This window comes from Dysidea avara, chromosome 7 (assembly GCF_963678975.1).
Source record: "Dysidea avara chromosome 7, odDysAvar1.4, whole genome shotgun sequence".
Lineage (NCBI taxonomy): Eukaryota > Metazoa > Porifera > Demospongiae > Dictyoceratida > Dysideidae > Dysidea > Dysidea avara.
The window spans coordinates 28952738-28980591 of NC_089278.1; the positions used below are offsets into that span (position 1 = coordinate 28952738).

Sequence of the window (27854 nt, forward strand, 5' to 3'; positions counted from 1 at the left end):
GTTGTGCCCCTAATGGTCTTCCCTTGTGTGGTTGAAAAGGTTAGTAATTCGTTGCTGTGTTCACAGAAATTGTTTTGTAGCCATTGCGCCTGTACAACAAACATAATTTGCCAGTACCACCTAAACTGTATGTCATGATTTATATTACACACTACACCTACATATAAGGCTATAGAAGTTATTTATTAGTGCAGTAAAATCCAGCAAGAGTTGGGATTTGAGGTTATGTAGTCAAATTATTAAATACCAGTTCATGGGGAAAGTTATGAATCTATCAACGTTAAGCACCATACCACCCCATATGTATGGGGTATTTGACAGTTTGCAAGAGCTAAAGCCCCACTACTGGGGCATAGGGTTTGTTTAATCCCCACCACAGTTGAAAGGTGATTTTAGCCCATAGAGGGATAACTTTTACATCAATGAATATGTGTAACGGCAAATTCTGTGGGGCAACGGGAATCAGGTTAGTTACAAGGATAAGCTCAAAAATGATTGTCGCCAAACAACACTTCAGTAAGAAATAATGAAATATTGTATGTTGATTTGTTGATATATTTGTTGACTCTTCTGTTGTATTTTTTGAAAATGTTAAAATCTTTGTACCCACATAGTTTTTTTTGCCAATTATTTGCTGTAACTTTCCCGGCATAACCCTGCACTAAAATATCTCTAACACTACTTGCTTCCTTGCTCCTGGTAAGACGGTCACATTTAGATAGATAGTTTCAACAAACCTGAGGTTAGATGCATACATTTTCTGTCCCACGGAAGTGATTATGTAACTACTGTGATGTCATGTGTTACTGCTCTATACTGGGGAGTACAAATAATAAATAGATTTTTCATTGTACTGTAACTGTGTTTCCAGAACAACCCTCCTCAATGTTTTATATCTGACAACTAAAATATAAGGATTAGTGTCATTTTAAATATAACAAATTATTCTGTTTTTTCGTTGTTTTTTTGCACTGTTTGTTTGTAAAGTATAAGGTTGAGCTTTTTATGTTTACATTTAGGAATACCTCTGTGAATGAAAGGTTGTACCTGTAATTATTAGACAACTATCCCTCTAAGGACCTGCAAGGAGGCTAACAGAAAGCCTGTGAAGCAGGGAGTCAGAAACCTGTAACTGTAAACTGCTATGAAACACTGCAGATGAAAACTTCCATCTTTCTTACCATTGCCACCCAGTTGGATGAAGTAATTCCTGTCAGAATTATGATTTATATAGCATGCGAGTTGTTGACTTTGTTCACAGCCTGTTAACACTGTTCAGTGTGCTGTTTACTATGACTACCTGAGGAGACTGGCAATGTATTGTAAACATGGAAAGCACTGTGTGACTGAGAAGAAAAATGTGCACTGGGTAGCCGATGTGTACCATTATACTGCATGCTTGCCTTCTGAGGCTCATCAGCACTTGATGAGATGTATACCACTGAAGTCCCCTTATAATTTGCCGCTGCTCTCAGCAGACTACACAGACAATCCATGCACATAGCTAAACACTACAACATAGTTTATTAATCATCAATGTTAGGTCAACTGAAGTGATATAAAAACTGAAGTGATGTATGGTACGGACAAGTGGACCAACACCTGAAGCAACCATACCAAGTCCGAGAGAACATACTTGTGGTTTCTGTATTGCTTTCACTAACAAGTGAACACAATTAAGGACAGGCGCTCCCCACATAACTTTAATGAATAATATCGCTATAACCAGCTGCTCATAACACACATTAGTTATGTGACATCATCAGTTTCCAATCCTGTTTCGTAAGCTATAATATCTGTGTTGTAATTGGGCTTCACGCATACTTTCAGTTTCCTTATCTGGTTGTACACCAGAATTCTCCTGAGCACTATAATCTTGAGGTACTAGGTAGTTGCTGCAAAATTAACTTCACTTGAATTGGTATGGTTATTGCTGCATATGAATGCACTCTCTTGTTGGTCATTATTCTCCCATAGTGAGCAGTCTTCATGGTGACACTGTGTACAAGGGGGTGGGGCTCCTTGACATGGCATTTGCACGCTTGGTACCTGTCCGGTGTACTGTATCAGTGTGATACTTTTGTAACTTTTCTAGCCACCTGGCCAGTGCTCGTTCATGGTCTGTAACCATGTGGTCTGTTCTTGATGGGAATGTTCTACCTAGGAGGTATGGTCAAAAGTGTTGAATAATATGTACGATGGCTAAAAGTTCTACACGGTACTTTTGTTCTGCTTTACTGAGAGTCTGACTGGCATATGCAACTACTGTTTCTGTGCAATTATTGTTTCTTGACCATCAATAATTTGTGAGAGGACAGCTCCAATGCCAGTGTGACTTGCATCTGTGTCCAGCACAAATGGCCTAGTGAAATCTGGGAAGTATAGTACAGGAGCATGTGTTAACTTGTGCTTTAATGCTGAAAAAGCTTCAGCACACTCATTAGTCCAAATAAACTGTCTGCCCCGCTCTGAAAGTTTGTGCAATGAGCTTGCAATTCTTACATATTCTTTAACAAAGTGTTGATAATGTGAGGCTAAACCTAAAAATTGCTGTACTTCTATTACAGTGGTAGGGGGTAGGCCAGTTGGATACTTTGGTGGTTTTTCAGGATCTGTAGCTATCCCTTTTCTGGAGACCACATGTCCCTGCAGGTATGCTACTTGCTCTCTACAGAAAAAACATTTCTTTGGCTTCAGGCATAAATTAACTTCTCTAAACCACTGGAAAACACCACTCAGATTCTACAGATGTTCTTCACAGCTCTTCCCTATAACACTATTACTAAGTATACCAAGCACTTGGAACATTTTACCCCCAGCCAATACCAGCCTCTGAAATGTGGCTGGGGCATTGCAGAGCTCAAATGGCACAACTGTAAACTCAAATAAACCATCTTGTGTAACAAATGCTGTTTTTTCCCTATCTTTATCTGCTACTTCCACCTGCCAATAACTGCATAGCAGGTCTAGGGTAGAAAACCATTGTGATCCACACAATGTATCAAGAGTATCATTGATAGGGGATAGGAGTCCTTTCGGGTTACACAATTCAGCTTTTGATAATCTACACAGAATCAAGCTGAGCCATTGTTTTTCCTTACTATGACAATCAGAGAGGACTTTTTGATGGTTGGATAGCATCACGTTTGAGCATGTCTTTGACAAGTTGATGGACCTCCTCCTTGTGATTAACTGGCATTCTCCTCGCTGCTTGATGGACTGGGAGGCATGTCTCTGTTGAGATAGTATGGTGGGGTTTGTTGGTTCTCCCTAAGATTGTGTCATCAAAAACACATCTGTGAAACCCAGCCAAAGCTGATATAGTTGCTGTTGCTATTGGCTACTGAGGGCTTCTCCACCCTGCCATAAAGCTTCCTGAGCTGTTGGAGAAACATCGCCTACTTCACTGCCTTGCTTTGGATTAATATTCGAGATCAGTTTGGATTCCATGATTGAAGATGTCAATCTTAGTTCCCTTGTAAATTGTAACTGTTTGTGATGACGGATCAAGGAGCTGTATGGGTACCACCAGCTCTTGAATACACTCCGCTTGGGATGCAACAATAGCATTAGTAACCATGATAGGAGAACGATGATTTGCTGACTCGACAAATAACACACAGCCGCTTGGTAGTTGGTCAGCTGGTTTCAAGCTGGTAGAGCATATCAAAACATATGTATGGGATTTGTCAAATCAAGCATTTTCAGGTGGTCAACATTAAAAGTTTTCAAACAATGGGTTAAACCTTTAAAAATTAAGAATTATGCATTAAATAAATCTAATATCTGTTTAATATCCTTTTTGAAACCTTAACTTGGTAAAACAGGCTGATCATAAAATCTCATCATTCCATGTCATTTTTTGTCCAATACAAAATACATGTATTTTACACTACACGCTAAAACACTAATTTACAACCTTTAACTCACAAAATTTCTACAGCACACCATACAATAAAAGAAAGCCCTTCAATTTCTCTATCCAATTCCGACCGTACAAATGGGAAAATGTCGCCATAGCGACAGTTATTTACTGCTGATGATGACATAATACGCGCTCCATACATTAACCTATTGGAAAATTTAATTATCTCGCCGGGAAAATCCCAATTTACAAGTTGTTATCCTCAACCAAATTCGCTATATTTGGTATCATTCTACGCAGCGAAGGATGCTTAATAAGACTCCGACCGTACAAATTGTTAAACAGGTTAGTTTATAGAAATATGTTTAAAAACACGTGTTTTTACGGGCATTCTGAACACGTAAATTTCGCGGTACAAGGCTCCTTTCTAGCTTCCCCTTCGTTACTACACAAAGAGCTTACACATGAATCGAATCGCCTTTCATCAAGGAATCTGATAAACCAAACTTCGTGTCTGTCAACCAAAGTACGCGGAAGTTTATTTATTTATTTATTGATTAGCAAACACCCAACAGGGTTTTTACGCTAATGTACAAGGTACGTACACATAAGTGCCTAGGTTAAGTTACAATAACATAAGTGCCTATAATTTAAGTTACAATAATGATTAGTACTAAGTTACAATAAGTGCTAAGTTACAATAGGTGCTAGGTTACAACTAGTGCTAAATTACAGTAAATGGTAAGTTACAATAAGTGCTAGAATTACGATGAGTACTAAATTACAGTGAGTGCTAAGTTACAATAAATACAATAAGTGCTAAGTTACAGTTATAAAGTAGGAGTAGTTGATTGTTTAAATGTTTCAAGATCAATGGTAGATAGATTTGGGATACATAGATCGTTCCAATGGGGAATAGTTATGGGTAGGAATGAATAGAGATACGTGTTTACTGAAGATTGTATATGATTAAATTTCTGATCATGATGGGCTCTGGTAGCAGTTTGATTTAATGATGGCAGACAGCGATTTGGGACCAATAATAAATGATTAACTATCTTGTACAATAGGATGAGGCGTGCTTGCTTTCTGCGTTCTTGTAAAGATGGCCAATTTAGTTCATTTAACATGTCTGTGATACTGTCACGGTGGTGTCTGTTCCAAGGCTTATTTAAGACGAAACAAGCAGCTCGATGTTGAATCATTTCAAGTTTAGAAATGTCATTTTGGTGGTGTGGGTCCCAGATGGCACAACAGTATTTGATAGATGGTAGCAGAAATTGTTTGTAGGCATATTCTTTGAAGTGTTTATGACAGGAATGTAAATTTCGCTTTAGGAAACCAAGTAATCGATTTGCTTTGTTGCATATGTAGTCAATGTGATCGTGCCATGAAAGTTTATTGTTCAAGTAAACTCCAAGATATTTAATCTTTTCTACTGATTTCAAGGGCACTACATTCATTTGATATGTAAATGTTTTGGTGGTATGGTGTGTGGTAACTTGTAAGATGTTGTATTTAGATACATTAAAGTCCATCTGCCATTCATTTGCCCATTTTATAAGAGTAGTTAAGTCATCCTGCAGAATCTTCTGATCACTTGGTGAGTGTATAGGCCTATAAATTAAAATGTCATCTGCAAACAGTCGCAACTCACTATGTATGTTTGTAGTTATGTCGTATATATATTAGGAAAAGGGCAGGTCCAAGAACTGAGCCTTGGGGGACACCAAATGTTATGTCACAAGATATGGAATAACGGCCTTCTATTACTACTTGCTGTGTTCTGTTGTGTAGAAATGATTCAAACCATTCCAGCAAACTTCCTCTCACTCCATAATACTCCAGTTTGTTTAGAAGTCGAGCATGTGCGCCCTGTCAAAGGCCTTGGAGAAGTCTAGTACTGCCAAATCTACCTGTAGTTTATTGTTTATTGCTTTGGCTATATCATTGACAGTCACAAGCAGTTGTGATTCACAGGAGTGATGTTCTCTGAAGCTGAATTGATTTTCTGTTAAGATGTTGGTTGACTCTAGATGTTTCATTAATTGGCTGACAATGATGTGCTCCATGGTTTTGCAGATTACTGAAGTTAGTGATATTGGACGGTAGTTTTTGGGATCTGATTTGTCTCCTTTTTTATAAACTGGTGTGACATATGCATGCTTCCATTGAGTTGGTAATCTACTGTAGCTGAGAGACTGTTGGAAGATGTGGGTAAGCATAGGTGATATCTCTGCTGCTGTGGCTCTTAGGGCATAAGGGTGTAACTTGTCAGGACCTGGAGATTTGTATGAATTACCTTCATTTAGTATATTGTAAACTCCTTGTGTGGTAATCTCAAAATGTGGCATAGATGGATACGGAGAATTGGACTTAGAAGGAAAGTTATCAAGTTGTTCTGTGGTAAATGTAGATTTAAAATGTTCATTTAAGATATTTGCTTTATCTATTGACTCTGTTATAGCTTCACCATCAGGACCTTTTAAGGTAGTAATTCCTGTAGTATCTTGTTGTTTAGCTTTAATATATCTCCAGAACAATTTGTTATCATTTGAAGATGAAATAATGTTAGTAATATAAGCCCTGTGCTTATGTTTTAACATTTGACGTACTTTACGTTGTAAATCTTTGTATTCTGACCAATCTGAGTCTCGCTTGTGAAGTTTAGCCCTCTTATATACTCGTTTCTTTTTTCTTATTAGGCGTGTGAGTTCAGCTGTCATCCAGGGGAGACAAGTATTTTTTCGTAGTGTTTTAAAAGGGACATGATCATCTATAATGCTCTGGAAGTTTTCTTGAAAAAAGGACCAGTTTTCATCGACAGTTCTGACTGAGGTGCTGTTTAAATTAAAATATTCATGTAACAGATCAGATAGTCTACTTCGTATTATGTCCCAATTTGCTTTTTTGTAAAGAGGTACTCTGTGTGGCTCTAGCTTTTGTTGATAAAATGAGACAGATAGACTGACCAATATGGCATCGTGGTCGCTAAAGCCAGGTATGGAGTTACAAGTGGAGATGATATTAGGGTGAGATGTAAAACACAGGTCTAGGATGTTTATGCCGTTGACAATCTGGTTGAGATGAAAGTCTTGTAAAAATGTTAGAAGTTTTTCTCAGAGTAATCTAGATGTGTATGACTCTGCTGATAAGAAACCATGTTCCCAGTCTATTCCAGGACAATTGAAATCACCTCCAATAATAATCTTGGTGTGAGGATGTTTCTCCTTGATTTCACTAAAATTTTGCACTTTGCACTAAATCATCAAATACTGTTGGTGGAGAGTTTGGTGGACAGTAAAACGATCCAATTATAAGGTCATCGTAGTTTTTAATATGCACTTTGATCCACACAATTTCCAAAGGCGACTCTAAAGTTATTTCTGAAGTTGAAAAAGTGTCTCTGATCAAGATAAATACACCACCACCATGCCTATTTCTATCCTTTCTGTATATATTGTAGGAATTTGGAAATATTTCACTATTTAGTATGGTGTTTTCAAGATGAGATTCTGATCCAAGCAGTATGTCAATATTATGTGTTGATAGGAAGGCTTCCAGTTCTGCCTGCTTATTGTAAACACTACAAAAGTTTGCAATCACTAGAGATATTTCATTACGATTTGAATGTTCTTGATTTGTTGCATTACAGTTGTGGTTAAGGTTAGTAGGTGCAAGATAATGATTTGGATTTGCTAGTCATGAGGTTGTTCCATTTTGATCCATTTCAGTTTCAACAGAGATGGATGATGCTGAGCTATTTTCAGTAGTGTTGACCTGTGGTCCATATCTTACAAAGTTTTGGTCGATGACTTTTCCATGAAGTAGTTTGCCCACAAAGATTTCATTTTTTCGGATAGTAATATATTTGCGATTTGTGCCTTGTTGTATAAGTCTCCAGCGTTCCTGTAAAAGCATGGATTCGATCTTTCTCTCATCCTTAGACATATCAGCTTTGATGATGACAGGTTTTTTAACTAGGTTTCTGTTTGATAAAATAGTACTGACATCAATCCTGCGAAGAAACTTCACTAAAATGGGTCTTGGTCGAGTTTGGCTTGGGTCAAATTTCCCCAGTCGATATAGATCTTTAATTGATGCATTCTGGATAGAAGAATCCACAGCATTTAGTACAGGAAGTAAGTTAAGTAGGTCATTTTTGGTTCTATCAGGCTTAGCGGTTTTAGGGGGAGATTCATTGATACCATACACAACAATATTCATGCTTCTGTCATGTACAGTTCTCTTTACTGGTATGTTAGTTTTGGCATCTGCTTCCTGAACAGATGTAGGAGTATACTTTGTGACAGAAGACTTTAATGATGTTATGGTTTCTGTCAGTGAAATGATGGCAGAGTTGAGATCCTTTATTATATTTGCGAGTTTGGATATTTCATTGTTCTGACTTACCATCATACAGTACGAACATAAGTATTGTGTGTTTGGCTCACCCAATTTCTCGAAGGCGGGACGAGTCAATCCAGCACATTTTCTGTGTAACCAGCCCTGACAATTTCCTTCACAGAACACAGCATCGTCACCCACACAGTGTTTGCCAGCTTCCAAAATCGGCTCTTCGCAGATTAGACAATCAACTTCGCTGTTTTTTCCGCCTTTAGTCTTCCTTTTGTGTGGAGATGTCCCTTGAAGCTTCCTTTTAGCCCTTCGGCCCATATTCGCCATGACGGTCTACGATAAGGAGTGTCTTAGCGTCTAAAAGGAGCCTCAAAGATGAAAAGTCTCAGAGGAGTTAACAACCATTCCCACAATCGAAAAATCAAAGCAAAGTTATGGCGCCTTGTTTAGAGGACGGTGTTATTTTTAGAGGTGTACCGATAATCGGATCGGCTATAATATCGGCCACTGAAATGGTAATTTTTACCTATAAGCTGTATCGGTGCAGAACAGCAGGAGGACCGATATCGCTACCGATATTTATACAGTAACAATAGTTTGTACATAAACGGATTGTGCATTGGTTTTCTACGTTATTCATGTGACTGTTTAGTGCCAGAGGCTTATTGTTCACTTTGAAACAAGCGCTACGCTACGAGAAGCCATATAAACACACGCGATTCTAGTGTTTGTTGCAGGAAAGCTTAATACAGTCTTTACAAATGAAGCAGTTATGGAGTACCTTGTAATAATAAAAGGAAGGGTCACAGGATAACCAAGGAAACTTGCTGTACAAGCTTTCTCACAAGCCATTAGAATGCGGAGTAATGCAGAAATATCCGTTTAAGTCTTTATGAAGTATACATAAAAATGTTTGTGGGTGCCTAATTGTCTGAATTGCACAATAGAAACTCAAGCTGTATACCACCACAGGCAGAGTATAGCAATGAATACATGCACATGTTGTTGAAGGGTAGGTAAATGTACACTTTTAACTATAATGCAAATATCGGATCGACTATCGGTTACCGGCTTTTTTGGTGGCATCAATATCGGATATCTGTACATGCCAAAAACCTATATCGGTACACCTCTAGTTACTTTATACGAAACGGGCGTAACCCATTCGGAAAACCGGAATATCTTACACAAGTTTTGATATGGGCCATTAGTTTCACTTCACTGAGTAGTGGAATTTGTAAATTTCTTGGGATAATCACACTTGCATGACTTGCTGGTTCAGTGTTGCTGTCCCTTTATTATCGAATGGCTAATATATTGCCATAACGAGTGCCCTTTATAAACGGAACCATAACTCCTTTTTCCTAGGGGCTACGAAGCTGAAATTGCTACCAAACTGCTCAGAAGGACCGGGCGCGTCTAATGACGTTTACCGTTCGGCGATAGGAAGAAGCTTGGCAATATAAAATAGCGTATACAAAACAATCATACCTGTTTAAAACTCGATGTTCGCCTTCTCCCTGCTACTAGGAGGCTTTAGTTATTTCCCCACGTGATAAGGATTCTAAAAATAAATAGTGTGATGTCATCGCGTTGATTAGTAAGATGGCGGCGCCCATCTTTCAATGCCATGGCGATACGGAGAAGATACGCTTTCTTCGCTTCATAGCGCGTGAGTTGTGTGTGATCTGTAAGTATTCTAGATGTGTTGGTAGAAGAGAGAGATGGCTATTAAACGGTATATAGTTTGATGGGTTAATTAATGGGTGGGGTCCACTTGTATCGCTCGCAGTTCACACAAGCCATAAAAGTTTTGACACTTGAGGTTTTGTAAAAAAAAACTTCGGTAATAAAGGGTTAATTAAATTAAATTAAATGTGAAGCCATTGTTGTATGACTTAGCAAAGTACCATAGAATGCAATGTGTACCTATGACAATCTATAGAAGCCCTGTATACGGTACCCTCAAAGCCTACCTTTTAAGTGCTGGCTAACTTTACTTTCACCACACAAACCTGTCAGGGTAGCTACTATTGGAGAGAATAGCACTAATAACATTTGAGTAGTGTTTCACTGGTGTTGTGGGCCTTTTTGGTTGGTAGAAATAAATCATTGGAGTACTAAAATACACTTGAGGTTTGACATGCAATCTGGTGATAGGAGAGTCTCACAATTGAGAGTTTGTGAATAATAGAAGTATGGTGACTATTATTCAAGAGTGGCACCTTCATTACCATTCAGGGATGAAAATTTGCTAGTTGTGGCTCTTAAGCTTGTCAAGCCAATAGCGTACATATTTGAGCAGGATGAGAGTTTACCGGCTCTGGGCTTTACTAAACTTACCTTCTGTCAGTATGTTTATTTCTATATAATACTTTTGTTCTGGTGATGTTTTATTAGCTTCTGTGAATATTAGAGAGTGGTATATGTTAGCTAGAGATTACTTTATATTATGACTAATAGCAATAGTTGCTGCTAATGATTGTTACTTCAGATAAAATGTGCTTCAATTTTCATGAGTAGAAATCACAGATGAAATGTGTTTCAATTTCCTTGTATAGAAATTTTGGATAGAACTGTATTTCAATATCCTTGAATAGAAATCACGGTTGCTAGCTTCACTATACTACACAAAGTGGTGTTGAGAGATTACAGATTGTATCATGCACAACTGGGTATATGTATTGTTTACAAGGATATGAGTCAAAGATATATATACCTATATGGTCAAATATTAAGCCATTCACAGAATCAGTTGGTGCTTTCATCACAAAATCTGTTATCTTTGCTGCTTCACACATTAGAGACATTGAATGGTAGCCCAACCAGTGTGGTAGTACGCAAATCATTTATTTGAACAACATCAAAAATACCATGTTACAAAGTGTTGACTACACTGGATTATTAGCCATGTGGCTTCTGGTATGAGGTGGAATTAGCACTGAAGTGTATAACCATGAATAGGAGGTAGCTTTACTATAAACAATCAACCCATCCCAATTTCATTACAGAATTGAAGTCATAATTGAAACAGTTACTTTAAACTTCTTGGCCACCTTAATCATGCATTAATTTTAAATTTTAGTATGCACATATTACTTGTTTCTATACAGCTGTTCCATAATTCAAACACCTGTAAAAGTAAGCTGGCCAATAGATTAATGATTGATTGATTGATTGATTGATTGATTGATTGATTGATAATTACTTTAAACTCCAGTGCATCTAGTTTCACGAGTTAATCATAAAGGTTTTAGCTTCCCTTGTGCTGTGTGTATTATCATCCTAGTAAGCAAGCATGCCATGCTCCAGTGAATGTCTGGATACATTTGTAGGAATTGTGACTGATGTAATTCTCAGAAGCACTGCAAAATGAGAACTTCTCCATGAGCATCTGTGATCCATAAAGAAGCCCATGTTAAAGCAGTGTTTATTTTCCTTTGCAATATCTGAACATTATGCAGCATGAACAATATCTAGTTCTTACTCTAACATAATATTGTTGCTACATTTGGTCATAAAATATATGCTCCAAATCCGTCCACCTATATCCATGTGAGTTCCGTGTGTACTTGTTTAGTAAATTGTTTCTGCCTTTGTGGCAAGTGTCACATGTTGCAATTATACAACTCTGAGTAATGTAATTTAAGAAAGATTAGTTAGCTGTTCCAAATCTGGCATCCTGTGACCATAGTTAGTCAAGCTTACAGCATGTTCTCACAACACACAAGTGCTTGTATGGAAAATTCCATCACCTTGGGGCTTAGGACTGTTAGTTGGTTGGTACCCAGGTATGTACAGCATACACATTAAGTCAAGCAGTTTTGTCTGTGTTTTTAAATTATGCAATTCTGAATGATGTACTTCTCAGCCAGTCAGTAGGCTAAAGATTTTGGTGATGATTTTCATGTAGTGGATAAGCAGATGCCATATTCAAATACCACATCAATCATTTTAGTTGCTTACCATAAGTAGGCACCACTGTGAAAAAAGAGGAATATAATATGGTATATCTAATGGCTTAAACTATACAAATAATCTCAGTATAGCCTTGCATTATACTAACTATCTTATACTTTAGTATAAACCCCATCTTATATTATGGGAAACAGATTATACTTTAGTTTAATACACATTCTTTGTATGGCTTTGTTTACTTAACTAAATGTGATAACTTTTTAGCTTCACCATCAGATCTCATTATTGTCTCATTTTTAGCTTCACCATCTCATTATCACCATCTCATGTGACTTAAGATTTTTTTACTGTACCAAACAAAGTCATGATGATTTTACAATAAGTAGCTACACTTCTGTTAATCACTATAGCTAGCTAACTAGCTATAGCTTCAGTTTGTTGTGATAATTTCATACACACACATTTTGATACGGCAAAGCATATAATACCAGTAAAATTACTTATTCAATCTAAGATCCATACAAATCTAGAGTTTCTTGCACAGTTAGCACAGCTGCAAAAGTTCGTAGTAATGCTTGTTTAAAATTGAAGGGGAGCGCATGCGTATTAGATGCAATTAAGTCGCCATCTTTGTCGCTATTGTTGTATTAGAGGTTGTAAATGTGAGTGATGCGACGGTGTATCTCACGGAGAGAGTGTACGCGATCGGCGCCATTGTCCAATGAGCCACGATGATAGTTATGGACCACAACTGTACATCCCTGCTGGCTGTAGTGGTGAAATGGCGCGGCCAAGTGGACAATTCCTTCGATGGCAGCAATCAAAAACAGCTCTAGATGAGTAAGTATTAGACTACAATGATAGCTTGTACGATAGGTTTAGCCATATTAAATTGTTTATTGTGTATTGTATGACGATGGCCTGCAAATGATTCAACTTTGGTGTTGCTGTGTACGTATTACATGTTTTATATCCTGTTATATCTCAGCTTATAGCGGATGACGAGTGGACACAGTTCATCAGCCATCAACGGTAAGAGTATGCATGGTCTGCTCTTATGATTTTGTATATTATCTCTTCAGAGGTACAGTTTCTTGTCGAACCTCTTAGTTCTACAGGCTGTCAGTGTACAATATCTGCAGTGTTAGTTTCCTTCAATGGCAGCTGCTTCCTTTAAAGAATCTGGTAGTGACCATATGTGGACAGTTTTGTTCTTTTTCACGGAGTTGTTCAACGTCATCTAATTACTTACAGGTGTAAGTGCATTCAGCCTGATTGTGTTTTTATTCATTTTCTTTTCAATGGGGTAGGAATTACAGACTTGGTGATTCTTATTGCTAACATCTGTAAGTAAGTACACTGAGAGTGTCCAGTATACAATTTATATTTACCTTCGTTTAGGTTTGTGGAAACTGGTCTCATTTCTTCTGGGAACCGGTCTCATTTAATTCTTCATGTTTTTCACTACTTTTTATCAACAGCTGACGGCTGCTACCTCGTCTGGCACTGTAAATGAGTTGAGTGCTTTCAAGAACCTGTTCCGTCTTGTTTGTCCTTATTTCACTGACCATGCTCGTATTGCTAACAAAAGTAAGTTCACTGAGAGTATGCAAATTATATTATATTTAGTCTTGTTTCAGTTGTACTTAGTGATTACAAGATTCTTGGACTTGGTTATGAGTGTATCAGATGCTTCTTGTGAGCTTACGTAACACGTTAGCCCAACAAAGTCACATACTAAGAGGCTGTTTTATGTCTGGTTAGACTCACTGATAACACCTGTAAGTACACCAAATAATCCAGAATATGAATTATGTTTGCCTCCATTTAGGGTTGTGAGGCCTGGTCTTATCAGACTTGTCTTAGATGTACATGGATTGTCGGTCTCAGTTTTAAAAGATTGTTACAAACTGTAAGTATAATGGTTGTTCAGTATACGCATTATATTTACCATCTTTAATAGAGTTGTGGGACCTAGCCACCATTCTACATGGTAATACTAGGTTTCCAGACAAGGTCATGGTTTTATGAGATTCTTATTATTACAAACTGTAAGTCCAACGATTATCCAGAATACACATTATATTTACCATCTTTGTATTAGAGCTGTGGGACAGTTCTACCAGACGACTAACAGATTGTCACAGAGTTCTACATAGTGATGATAATACAGGTAATTTGTAATGGAACTTGTGAATTGTATTTACTGTCTTACCTGCTGCAGTTGGATAAAGACTGATAAATGACGAAATTGATTTGATACTGCCATGGCCAAGGAGACATTGATTTACTAGCTGTACCTATTGTGGTTTTAACATATTTGTGACCGGATCTTGGAAAACCTACCTTTTGGGCACAAGCTAACTTTTTGGGAAAACTCAAATGAAAATTTCAACAATAATTTTTAAATTAATTTTTTTGCACATTTGGATAAAGCAACTATTACACCTTCTTGCTGTGACGTTTCACACCCATAGCTTCTTTTTCCTAGGAGATATGGATGATTATATCAGACCATGTAGTAATTTCACATGCATGGGACAACAAGTAACTTACAAATTGGGTGATTTGTTCAGGTGCTGGAATGGCTAAAACTTAGTCTTAGACAATGATACAAGGCATTTAATTGCAGAAAAGTACCAAGAATACTTCATTAAACTATCAGAAATGTCTTTTAAAGTATTTTAGATGGTAAAAATGAAATTATTAGTAAACAAAGTGATTTGTCACCATTTGTCACCCTTAATCACCCACAGAACTCAATACATTACCATAAAAGTTAGTTTGTAATGTACAGGACAGAAAATCAGCCATATCTCAGAAATGCTTAAAGATATTAAGCTGAAATTTTAACACAAGATAGATGAGTACCCAGTATCTCATTTAAGCTATAAAACAGAAAATTGACCCATGTGCCAAAAAGGTAGGTTTTCCAAGATCAGGTCACATTTACAGAATTAAATTCATTATAAATATAATTATAGAAATTATTTAATTAAGGTAGCCACAAATTATAGGAAAGTAAAAAAGTATAGTAGTATAGTAGCCAATATATGGTTGAAATAGGCTTAGTATAGTCTGATAATACACCGCAGTATACTAGTGATTTAATCTCTAATACATGACTGTCTTAAATGTATTCAATAAGCTTGTTATAGTAAAGTCCTAATCTAATAATATATGTGACCGGATTTGCGAAAAGGTACCTTTTCCACACATTTGACATACCAGCAAACAAAATGATGTACCACTTGACTCCTTATACTGATTAACTTGTTTTTAGTATCAATCTGTAGCCAGATCCTGTAGGTACATTCATTGAAAATTTCATGCAATTATGTGCCATTATCAAAATGTTATGAGGCTTTAAAGTTCAAAAAATGGGTCAAATTTTGTGTGTGAAAAAGGTACCTTTTCGCAAATCCGGTCACATATGCTGTACTATTTCATTCCAATACTAACATAATAAGACTGTTATATACCTTATTATTCTGAGCTTTTTTCACAGTGCACCTCAACTGTGTGGCATTATTGTGTTGTAATATTATCCAACTTTGTTTCATACTGTTATCTAATATTCTGATGGTGTTAGTAGTGTTATACCACATATGGCTGATAATAGCAAAAACAATATTTACATAACAAATCTGTGTAGATAAGTTATAGAACTTTGATCAAAACAAAAACTGTGCTATATTTTCCGTACAGAATGGCTTATGTGACCACACACAGTGCTCTATACATGACCACAATGCTATATGGAGATAGTTATAGAACTCCGCATGAGCAACATGCTGTTTTACATGAAGAAGAAAGCTCTCAAAAGCCAGAGAAGTGATCACTCCAGATGGTGCCCAGAATGAAGATGGCTGTTTCAAGGCTATTTGGCACAAGGACTTCATTCAGCTTCACCTTATGCTATACTTGTCTCCATTACGTTCTATATAATTGTTGTGTATAGCACTTGTAGCAATGCTTTATCGTCTCAATGATTCAACAGGTACTATGAGTGAGAAGATTTGTGTGATTAAACAATGGCATACCAATCAAGGCTTATATCTTTATTTTGCTAACAATGGATGCTCCATGTTAAAGATCACTATTTAATATGAATATTTTCACAAGTGGATTATATAAACTGCATGTACAGTTAAATTTGTTATTACTGTTTTGGTAGACATAAGTGGTACATGTTGATGCACCAAAACAGGAAAAGGCTATACATTTCAATGTATTCACTATCAACATGACATATCACACTCTCATAGAAATAAAGTTCAGTTGGATAAAGGGGATAAATCTGTCTCTAATTTAATATAAGTGATAAACTTATATGGTAGTTTTGGTCATGAGAGAGGATATCAGTAATAGAAACAACCTACCTTTAAAGGATAAATCCTAATATTAATTTTGGAACTATGTGGATCAGCGTTGAAACCGGGTCGGGTCATCCTAGTCCGACCCGGGCGAATTTTTTTTAAATCCTGTTATGCGACGCGAAGCAGGCGCTTGTAACCATGGCAACGTAATATTTTGTGCGCTTAATCAGTGTAATTCGATGCGCTTTTTGGACCACGGGGGCTTCATTTGTTCAGTTAATTCACCTGCTTCTCAATTGTACACCGTTGTCTTCCTCGCTAGTAAGTTGTGTTTTGTACATTACTGTTTGTATTTCTTAACCTTCCCACATTAAAATAAGATAAAAACTCAAGTAACTCTTTGCAATATTAATAGAGGACTTGCACGCGTGAAGCAACGGTTACTAGGCGGACATGTTTCGGGACAACTTTCTATGGCGCATATTGGGTCAGAACAAAGGTAACGAGATTTATTCACTAAGCGCTGGGTATAGTGACACTGGGAAGCAGGGCTGGTTTCGAAATAGAAGATCTTATGATTCTTATCATTGGCTTTGTGAAATAGGTGGCTAATTAAATTTCGATACATTACTCACCAATTCTATAAACTTCTTCGCTGTTTTTAACGAGCTGGGTGGTATTTACAACACAACTCAACACTGATTTGCTTCATTGCAGCCTGTACCAAATCCCGAGAAAGCGCCTTTCAGCCACAACACTATCCCGAAACATGGCCGACAGCTGGGTTGCTTAGCAATTACGATAATTTACGTCACGCTGCAAGTCCTCTATAGCTAAGTCGAGAATAAGTCATTAGTTATTTAATGAATCGTTCCTCCTTGGTGGTTCCTGGCCATTATAGTTGGTTCACTACTACTGTTACTGTCTACTGATACAATGGGGTCAAAATGACAAGAATCTAGGCGGGCTATCTCCATGTGGCTTTTATTTGTGCATGTCTCTTCAATAGTTTTCAGGTGTGTAAGTGGAGTGTACTTCCTCCAGTGAAATGTTTGATCTTGACTTGTGCTGGCAACGTAGATTGGCACTTGGTAGAGTGTTGCTGCCCCTAGTAATTCAACCTGTGTGCCCCATGTACCAGGCTTTGCCATGTTGTGTAGATGTCTGTCAATGTTCCTGTCTTGTGTTAAATATGGTTGAAACATGTGTCTGTGTTGCTTGATAAACCGTGTGATGTCTTCTCTGGTCTTCACATGCATATCTTGGTTTTTGTGTACAATAAAAGCAAGGGAGCGGAACAGACAGTTCCTATCTCCCAACACGCTCTCAATTCTTCTTCCTTGTCATTTGAGGAAGAGAGCTGCTGCACTAAAGTTACTACTGCAAGTGTTAAACAGATGGAGAAATTGTGGGGGGATTGGATCATCGGCTATTTTGGCTGTTGGTAACTTGTTGAGTGTGCCTGCTGCTATTCCCTATACAATCAGTATTTGATATTATTGCCGCAACATATACACGTACCTGGTAATATTGTGCAACGGACATCTTTGGCAAGGAATTAGTTGTGCATTGATCTATTTTAAAAAATGGTGTCATTCACATAATATAGTTTCAACTATTACATACCTGAGTTCAAGAATAAATGAACTTGATGTTGTTGCACTTGTTACTGCAGGTAGTGTTTGAGCAATAGTATCTGTGAGCATAAGTGACATATGAACATCTTGTTAAAACCTTACAAGCTTGCAATGTTTCTTGAAGTACAGTCAGTCGTGAATTTGCACTGTTTATTGCAGTACACACTTTCTTGATGCATGCTTTCTTAAGCCGTCCTGGACCACCATTCTTTTTCTTGTCCTTGCAGTGCTTACAGCAGCCGCAGTCATCTGTAGTAGTACATCCACCACACACTCCACATCTGGTACGTACACGCTTACTTCCCACTATAATATGTTATACCAAGTGTACAATATACAGGTGTATAATCATTCTGATTGAATACAGATGTATGCTTACAGTACACTGTATGTGTGCATTCATCTCCTATGCAGTTGATAGCTCAATTTTTAATTAACACATGGATGGATTTATAGTAGCGTAATTGAAATTTGTTACATCTGTAGTACTACTTGACCTACATAACATTTCAAAACCAAATATCTGTGTCTGCACCCCATGAAAGTTTCACCATATGTTCTTATGATGAAACCATAAAAGTATACATTCTGTTACTGTACAACAGGAAATTATTGACGAAAAGAAAATTTGACGAATTCACAATTAATCAGCTTTGATAGATAAAATTTGATGAAAAGCAGGAAATCACAGATCTAAACCCTAAGTAAGTTTTGAGGTGATAATTGACACAAATTAAAATTTGACAAATGTAACCAATAATTTGTTAAACTTGTCAAATTTTTTTTCTTCAAAGTTTCCTGTCTTGTGGTATGATTCTTTCCAAATTTGTGATGAAGCATTCTAATTATCTAATTGGCTGAAATGTTGAGAATTAAAAAAAAAAATAATAAAAAATCCTGCTTTTGTCAGGTGCGTATCAGCTTATTGACAACATGCTACTGTATATGATTTAATTTTAAAGTATGTACAAATCTTTATACACTCAGATTTTTGTCTAAATTTTTGCAAAATTAAAACTTACCATGTCAACATATTACACATTAGCAACTGTCTAGATGCACACGGACATTTTTATTGTAAGAGTCAGGTAAATCAAAGTGCACACTTGGGTGGTACAAGAAGCTGACGTACAACACCAGTGTGTTTGTTAGTAAACAATTATGTGATTTTCCAATATTCCTTTGTGCATCCATATACAGTAATGCTTATGTGTACTTGTACATACCAGTTTCATGTTCTTTCTTTGTGGTTACATCATCCTGCACTTCAGTGGTATCCTGTGCAGCACATGACATGATGATAGAGCATCAGTATGTTTATTATATTCATACATCACATGTTATCGTATTTGTTTGTTGTCTTGCCTCATTACTAGGGTCATCATCTATTGTTGCTGCCAGTACCTTTCTAATGTGTTGCTTACTGTCACATATGGCAGCCATAACCAGCAAAACAGCACAAAACACATGTGATACAAAAATATAAATGAAACTAATTTCAAAAATATAGAGTGAAACTATACACCAGACATAAACCTGCTGCACTATTAAGACCTTTCATAAAGCCAATACACTGTACTAAGACTGGTGGAAGTTTAAATGATTACATTGTAGTATATAACAATCATTAAGTAGGTACACAGCTTGCAGTCATTAAATATGTCCGTACATGTGTAACTATCATGTTATCATGATTACCCTAGTCTATTCACGGCAAAATTGTGTGCTAGTATGTTTTATGTGTGTAACTAGTAAGTACTGTACATACATATGTAACTACTATGTGTATAGGGTATGTGTACAGGGTATGTATTGTACATATATAGCTAGTATGTACTCTATGTTACGTACAGTACATACTAGCCACCACACAAATGTGTGTAACTAGTACATTACTAGTATGTGTATAGCTAATGTATGTACTCTGTGTGTGTGCGTGCGTGCGTGCATGTGTGTGTGTGTGTGTGTGTAAGTGACTATAGAGCATCATCCTGGCAATCAAAAGGTTCCAGGTTCGATGCCTGTTTATGCCAATTTGGTGTTGTTGTTTCCTTGAGCAAGAATCTTTTCTTCATGCTCCAGTCTACCCAGCAGTATATTGGGGACCTGGTGGACTGGTGTCATCTGGGGAAGCAGCCCGCCCAGCTGTAACATCAATGGGTAGGTACCTGGTGTTTACAGAACTTTGGGTTCTGCAACCTCTCTCTGTGATACCTGGACAGTCCTTCCGCAGGTTACAAGTCCTGCCCCAGGAGGATTTGCCTGCATAAGGGTCAAGTTCCTGAGTGATGCCAGATATCCCGGTGCTGGTGCTATGTTTCATGGGCTTTGCTTTGTGTATGTGTATGTGTGTGTATATATGTAGAGCTGATATGTACTGTACGTATGTATCTAGTGTGTGTATACGTAGCTGGTGTGCACTGTATGTATGCAACTAGTGTGGTGTGTGTGTGTGTGTGTGTGTGTGTGTGTGTGTGTGTGTGTGTGTGTGTGTGTGTGTGTGTGTGTGTGTGTGTGTGTGTGTGTGTGGTTAGTAAGTTTGTATCTAATGTGTATATGTGTAGCTGGTGTGCACTGTATGTACGTAACTAATGTGTGTGCATGTGTGTGTGTGTGTGTGTGTAGTTAGTAAGTTTGTATCTAGTGTGTGTGTAGTTAGTAAGTTTGTATCTAGTGTGTGTGTCTGTGTGTAGCTATTATGTATAAGCACACTGTAGAAAATTGATCATTTACATACTGTAACACATTCTTTCTTTTCTTGTGTCCAGGAGTATTACTGGTAGCAGTAAATCGTGGTTGAAGATCCATTTTCTTTCCAGGAGCAAAAATTTCCTTGTCTTCAAAGGAAGTAATTGTGCCTGTAGTATCCATCTTGCTGGCAGCATCACAAGTGTATACAAGTTTCTTTAATGTTGCATTTACATGAGGTAAGCAATGCTGCAATCCTGAATTTCCACTACCTATCATAGCTTGTAATTGGACTAGTAAATTTTGTGCTGTCTGTAAATGATGTTCACATGCTATAGACAATGAAAGAAGTAAAAAGTTCACTGATAATAGAACAAGGCAACATAAGTAAAGGCTAGTATTTACATGATTAATATTATGTATCACAATCTTGTACAATATGTGTTAAATCAATAAGCTTTGCAAAAGAGACAATTATGCAGTAATACAGCCACCCGGTTAAATGAAATACGTGACCTATGGTGTAGCTGCGAATACAAGTTAATTCCACTGTAATACTGAATTGTGTTGATCCTTGAATAGTATGAAAATTAATTTTTTTGCTGGCTGAAAAGTGTCAAGGGGGTAGTCACTTCTATACTACCTGTCGAAGCACGATTGAGATCCAGTCAGGGTGCTGTTTTGCGGTGAATGAAGCAATTAAGGTGTCCTGCAGAAATGGCAATCAAGCAGCTTTTAGCAACACAAAGAATTTAGTAAGCTTATATGGTTGGCAATCAAGAATTAAGATACTTTTAAAAATAAAATCAAGTGATCAAGGCAATTTTTTGATGATTAAAATTCTTGATCCATGTTGCAACTAGCAGAGTGAAAATGGCTACATCTTTCATGTCAAATGGTAGCTAAGTTACATTATAATCGCTGTACCATTTGTCAGTAGCCAACGACAGGGTACATGGTGGTAACGTTGCGTGTTCCTTACTTTTGTAATCCATTCATGGAATTATGTCTACTTGTTAGGTGAACAAAATAATTATATTACTATATTTTGTAATGAAAATATAGGGTCTTTCTTGCCAAAAAGACACAGAGTATATTGAAATTGGCCTAAGGTGTGAAACATTCTTTATTCTATGTGACAGCTACCCTACATATACCAGCAACTGCTCATAAGTACTACAAAAGCAATGTTCATTTATCTCGGTCAGTCTATCAGTAGAGTGTTGTTAAACAGAACATTGAAAATTTTTGGAAGCTTTCAGGTCATTTCAATACATCGGATCATACCCGGTAAATAGCACTATAGCGCCATACAGCATATGTATTGAGGTTGATATTTTTTTGGAAACACAAACCTTTGAGATTCCAAACATATACTCCTGACATTAGCAATAAGAATCGTCTTGAATGAGGTACTACTATTCATCTTTTACAGTTTAGTTGAGCAGATTGGCTACTGAAATGTTTGCGTCTGTATGCAAACATTAGGTTAGGTAATCCTAAGGCTGCAGCACATATTGCTGTCAGACCTTCAGTGCTGGTCACTGTAAAGCACTAATACAATACAATACAATACAATACAAACCTGTGTATTACGCAGAACACAGCTAGTACTAAAGTAAACAACCAATTGATGTTCCACTATAGTCATGTCCCCAGCTACACATGTACTTGATAATGCAAAGGTCAATATTTTGTGTGTTAAAACCTTGCCGCAAAAGTGGCTGGGGATATACAGAATTTATTTTTATTTAGTAACAATTTATACACTAAGCTAATACATGAGCAATTCTAACATCTCTTGCATACTACATTCTTTCCTATGATGTGGCATGCATATATATATATATATATATACGTATATGAGTTCACTAATGTTGAATTACAGAGCTTCCCTAAAGAATGATAAAATGGTGCAACACCGCCCTACTTTACTAAAATTCTTTTGACATGATAAAACGAATACATATATATTATTAACTAATTAACTTTGATATTGGTAAGCATATTAGCAGTTTTACTGCTCTACTTTGTTTTGCTGGGGAAAGCTCTGAAATATGTATAACAAACAAATATAAAATTAATAATGAGAAGTATGGGGAATTTACCTACACCTGCAACTACGTATATGTAAGCCTACTTTTGTTATAACTATTGCCAAGAGTTCATAGTATTAAATATTTTGCAGAATATTTCTTTAATAAAATTATGTATGAACTCAAAGGAGGTTGGTCACACGTCATATAACCCTATGATGTGAAATTCAGCATTGTTGTAAGTGTTAAGGCTTGTTCAGCAGCTAGGAAAGTAGTGCGTTTTACTAAGAAGGTTTGTAAGGGCTCTGGGATGCTCTGGTATGTATATACAATTTGTCCTTTAGAATAGTAAGAGATACGTGTCAACATTGAATTAGTTCAACACTTTCTTAGAGATCACGAGATGAATGATGACATGTGACCAACTTCCTTTATTATGAACTCTTGCTTTTGCATACATGATAGATGTGTATATAACATCTTTTCTTCATTTGATTACTACACTAATTTCTCACAGGTGCTTCTGGAAGAACCACTTGGCAAACTGTATCGTGGGTTGACTGGATCATGGGTCTCCTCGGTGTCTTCTGTCTCCTCATCAGTTACTACCATCTCAACATCAGCTGAATCATCAATTTGCGCTTCTTCTGCAGAATCAACTAACAAGGAGTGAATTTGATGTAAGTGTTTGCAGAGGTTTCCGTTCATGTAATCGTAGCACATGTCATCAAATTTGTGCAAGTGATAACACAATTCACCACAAATTTTACATTTAATTGTGCAGTTTGTGTTTCTGCAAGTAGTTGCCAACTTTGTGATGGTGTACCCTGGAAAATGATTCCCAGACTGACTAGGTATATGCCATTGGGTGTCAAAAATTTTCTATATAAAATACACATGAGCACATGTACTTAATAAACTATTACAGTTGCATTTACTGATTCTGGTGAGATCTTTATTCCCCTTTTGTGTGCATCTTCAATTTTGATGGTCTGCTTATTTGGGTATAATAGACGGTGTTTCATTTCATATTGAAAAAACTGGTCATGTTCAATCTTCAAAAGAACATCAAGTAGGACATCAATCCTCCTGTTCACTTTCCCATTTAAGTATACTGTCTTCAGTTTATTGTGAAAGCTACATATAGTAATATTATAAATTAACATGCTACAGATACATTGTAAATACAAGTTCTAATGTACTGTACTATGTTACATAGAGCTTTTTACAAACATGCATAGGAGTCTTATACTGTAACAATGGTAGCAGCCTTCATGTATTATTATGTATTTTTAGCAGCATGGTGTTTTACTGAATATTGTTTAGAGGATTTTGTTTTACATTTCCCTTAGTACTATACTCACATGCTCAATTGTGTGCATGTTAGTGATTGCATACCTTTCTAAGTACATGTTCATGTCGGTATCAGCATGTGCAAATTTCCGAAAACACCGTGCCCATTTCTCTATATGTAATAAAAGCATAATGTTACTGTATAGGATACGTACACTTGTGTGGAAAATGCAGCACAAGGGGAATGTTAAGAGACTAATACAGCACAAAACTAAGCCGAGTACTGTATTAGTCTTGTGGCACACCAAGAGTACTGTATTTTTCATACACACAAACACAGGCAGTACTCTAAGGAAGTTGTCATCTACACAGCAATGTGTTGCTTACTGCCAGTACTCTAAGGAAATTAATGTGTTGTTGCTGCCAGTACCTGCTTAATATTATTCTTGTTTATACATACCTTTGCAACAATACACTGTAATGTATGTATGTGTGTGATGCTTCAATTATCTGTACGTAAAACAAGCTAATAGTATTTTTCTTACCACATCTATTTAAATAGTTTTCCTGGAAATATTTAATGAATACTGTTTCTTTCTTTTCCCAGTGTTGCACAAAGGAGCAGATCATCCGTTTGAATTCTTCTTCATCCAGCTCACTTTCCATAATGCAGAGTGTCTGATATATATCTAGTTGGTTTGGTTGTGAGACTTTTGATCGAACATTGTTTCTCCATGATCTACAGTGTATGTAATTGTAAGAGCATTGCAAAGTGTACATTACATGCAGTATATGCAAATATATGTGCACATGTACATAATGTGGTGTATAAATTGAACCATACATACATACATGCTTACCTATCTAAATGCCACCGGCAAAGTAAGTGATGCAGTCCTTGTCCAAACACTACTTGTGCTGCTTTCCATCCAACATTGTCTGAAGTTACATACATGCAGCGATAATGATATCATGTTTAACAAAAAGCAATAACTATGATTCTAAAAAAAATATTATTTTAATGTGACCTACCATCATCTGTCATAATTAATGATACTTCTGAATCTGGACTTTTCATCTTCATCTATTCTAGAAAAAATTTCACAACATCTCTATCCTCCTTGTCTGTAATACACCATCCAACAGGCTGGCCTGCGCAAGTTAAGTAGATACATAGATCACCAGAGTAAGCCACGATGGAATCACAACTAACCTGCAGCAAAATCATCTGACACTAACAATGTGATGAGCTTAAATTTATACGAATTTGTGCCATGTGTTGGGTCTATGCACACAATTTTAGAGCAAAACTGACTGTACATTTGCCTCTTAAATTCTGTTTGTAAAATCAGTATGAAGGTGTCCGTTGATAGCTGTGGATTATTTTCATCATCAATGTGTTGGGGCTTAAAGTACAGAATGGGATTGTATTCCTCTTCTTGGAGTGCATTAACAGCCAATTGAACTGATGTAGCATCATCACTATGCTGTATGACTGATTGATCTAGAGTGCCATGTTTGATGTTTAAGATGTCCCTTCTGGATGCTAAGTGCTTTCGAGACAGAGACTCGTGAAACTGTTTTCGCATAGTGCGATGTCCAACACCCTCCTTAATGTCTAGCAATAATATTAATTACGTACTAAAACTACTGCGTAAACATCTCAGATAAGCTCACATATTATGTGATACACTTATATATATGATAGCCAGTGTATGTTACTACTTTATGTTGTATGCACCAGACATGTTCATGTTCATGTCTGTATGAATGTCTGTGTGTGCATGCATACATGCAGTACTAAATACCTTCCATTATTCTTTCAATCGAAATCCCCACACTAAGCTTCATAGCAATTTCTTCCTTTGTACTTACTGGCAGTGGTACAAATGCAGCTTCATCTTCATCTGGGTTGTGATTGGAATGGGCTGAGATGAACTTGACTTCCATTTTACCCGAGCTAAACTTAGTAACATACATTCGAGAGATGCATGTTTTCCCAAGTTTTCTGCTTGGCTTTTGATGTGGCCGTTTTTTCTGAGTTTTGCGTGGCTGGTTGGATGCTTTGTAGTTTGCAACATACATAATAGTAGCGTTCCTGTGCTACATCTAATGGCAATAATAGAGCTGAATATCTGAACGTAGTAAAATAACTTACCACTTATACCATCATTTTCGCTTGATGACATCACATAGGGCTGATGGTGTAGGATATAGTGTGTATTTGAGGTGGCCTCTTCTTTTTCTTTCCATGTTATAAATTCTTGATTGGTCTCAAACTCATGATTTTGCATCCCTACATATATATCATATATACACTTAATAGTTAAATATATAGATAATACAAACCAAAATTAATGTCATTGTGATATTCATTACAGTGGGATACCAATTCTGTCATTGTCCGATATCAAGCATTGCATTTTGGACATTCAAACCTACAAGCATGATGTTTTCCTTCTTCATCGTGGGCAGTCTCCTTGTGACTATTAAGGTTTATGCTTCTTGTAAATTTCTGCAAACAGATGTTACATTGAAAATTCTTTACCACTGCAGGCTGAGGCTGGATGAAGAACAAAATCAACAAGATGTACTGAGATAACACTTGGTTACACCGTTACCATGAGACATAGTGCAAAATACAAAAAACAGACACTTTGTGTTATCTTTAAAGGTGTTTGCTCTACAAGCCACATACAATCAATATAGCAGATGTGGTTGTCATTGAGCTCCCCCCCCTCCCCCATATACTGGTTGCTTATATATACACGTATATATGTATATGTGTGTGTGTGTGTAATTTGATACAGGTTGGTGTGCATGGTATAGCTATTATATAACTGAATGTATAACAATTCTACTAACATTTCTCCAAATTGTATGTAATACAAACCACTTTAATAGAACAAATCTTACATAGAATAGCATTCTACAACATGGCAGTTAGAAATTGTTTTGTAAGAAATTCTCAATAATTTTGGTGTATGATAATCAAACCTATGTATGACTACATGCACCTTATATGTATTCATTTGTTAATGAAAAAAAGTGGTAGGAACAAGTAGGCCTTACACATGGGAATGATAAATTATTGTAGATACTACATATGTGTCACCATGTGCAACTACTTGTATATGAGCAAGCTTGCAACCTTAAAAATTGTTCTACTATAATCTCATAAACTACACATTCTTTGTGGACAATGAATATCTCTGGAATAATATGTGAATATGCTTACTTTCACTTTGAGGTCGAAACAGCTACTATATGATACATGCACGTGAACACTACAGTGCAAATATACCAAACTAATTGTCAAAAGACGTTATGGTAAATGTGGCATATTTAGGTACGTGTAAGAAAGCATACCCATGCCTTCTCCAAGTTCACCTTAGCTGTAATTTTCTTTAACTCTATGGCTGGATACAGGCTCACAATTTCATGCAGACTAAATAATTAAGAACTAATAACAGTATGCTATAATATTAGTGATTACCACTGATACTATACAGTATAGTCTGACCACAAACTGGTAACTTAGTGGTAAGAAGGATTATCCTAAGCAAAAGCTTACCTGAGCATCACTTTCTTGGGCCAGTTCATCTATACCCAGCTCAATAGGTGGTAACACACCTTTCAGCTGTTCTGTCAAGCTTACAGCGTCTACACAACAATCACCACTCATCACGTCGACAAGCGCAAACCATTCAAAAAAATGCGCGAATGTCACGTGACCAGG

At 36.8% G+C, this 27854-nt stretch overlaps 2 protein-coding genes and 2 long non-coding RNA genes across 18 annotated transcripts in view; 2 read left to right on the forward strand and 2 right to left on the reverse strand.

Moving 5' to 3' along the window:
• LOC136259546 (uncharacterized) overlaps window positions 1-9790 on the reverse strand; it is a 41321-nt gene extending 31531 nt beyond the window's left edge. The window contains exon 1 of the mRNA XM_066053011.1: window positions 9716-9790. The gene's annotated coding sequence lies outside the window, so the exon portion shown is untranslated. The remainder of the gene's footprint in view (window positions 1-9715) is intronic.
• On the forward strand, window positions 9781-14507 carry LOC136259547 (uncharacterized). 8 transcript variants are annotated; one of them, XR_010703288.1, is made up of 11 exons: window positions 9781-9896; window positions 11560-12982; window positions 13131-13174; window positions 13225-13396; window positions 13453-13488; window positions 13624-13732; window positions 13783-13923; window positions 13974-14054; window positions 14106-14193; window positions 14247-14315; window positions 14367-14507. It is a non-coding gene; the product is annotated as an uncharacterized lncRNA (long non-coding RNA). The 8 variants fall into 8 exon arrangements; XR_010703284.1 differs by having other exon boundaries at window positions 9782-9896; window positions 13225-13398; window positions 13453-13492; window positions 13544-13732; XR_010703286.1 differs by having other exon boundaries at window positions 9782-9896; window positions 13225-13398; window positions 13544-13732.
• A 1291-nt stretch (window positions 14508-15798) lies between these two features.
• On the reverse strand, window positions 15799-27728 carry LOC136260280 (uncharacterized). 3 transcript variants are annotated; one of them, XM_066053964.1, is made up of 20 exons: window positions 27690-27728; window positions 26465-26678; window positions 26274-26411; window positions 26094-26224; window positions 25924-26043; window positions 25329-25733; window positions 25148-25267; window positions 24976-25054; window positions 24661-24854; window positions 24221-24287; window positions 23761-23959; window positions 23593-23704; window positions 23338-23481; window positions 20836-21118; window positions 19431-19521; window positions 19325-19376; window positions 18201-18404; window positions 18088-18157; window positions 17983-18035; window positions 15799-17936 (listed from the first exon to the last, which is right to left on the reverse strand). In XM_066053964.1, the coding sequence occupies exons 7-19, from the start codon at window positions 25197-25199 to the stop codon at window positions 18020-18022; spliced, it is 1563 nt and encodes a 520-aa protein (XP_065910036.1). In that variant the 5' UTR covers window positions 25200-25267; window positions 25329-25733; window positions 25924-26043; window positions 26094-26224; window positions 26274-26411; window positions 26465-26678; window positions 27690-27728; the 3' UTR covers window positions 15799-17936; window positions 17983-18019. The 3 variants fall into 3 exon arrangements, with proteins under 3 accessions (XP_065910036.1, XP_065910037.1, XP_065910035.1); XM_066053965.1 differs by having other exon boundaries at window positions 18088-18130; window positions 25924-26224; XM_066053963.1 differs by having other exon boundaries at window positions 25924-26224.
• LOC136260283 (uncharacterized) lies at window positions 16705-27182 on the forward strand. 6 transcript variants are annotated; one of them, XR_010703478.1, is made up of 9 exons: window positions 16705-16782; window positions 19370-19409; window positions 19475-20258; window positions 20332-20435; window positions 20867-21025; window positions 23340-23502; window positions 24723-24861; window positions 26497-26609; window positions 26672-27182. It is a non-coding gene; the product is annotated as an uncharacterized lncRNA (long non-coding RNA). The 6 variants fall into 6 exon arrangements; XR_010703476.1 differs by adding an exon at window positions 18326-18382 and having other exon boundaries at window positions 16708-16782; window positions 19475-20435; XR_010703479.1 differs by having other exon boundaries at window positions 19475-20435; window positions 24723-24871.
• Window positions 27729-27854: the final 126 nt, after the last annotated feature.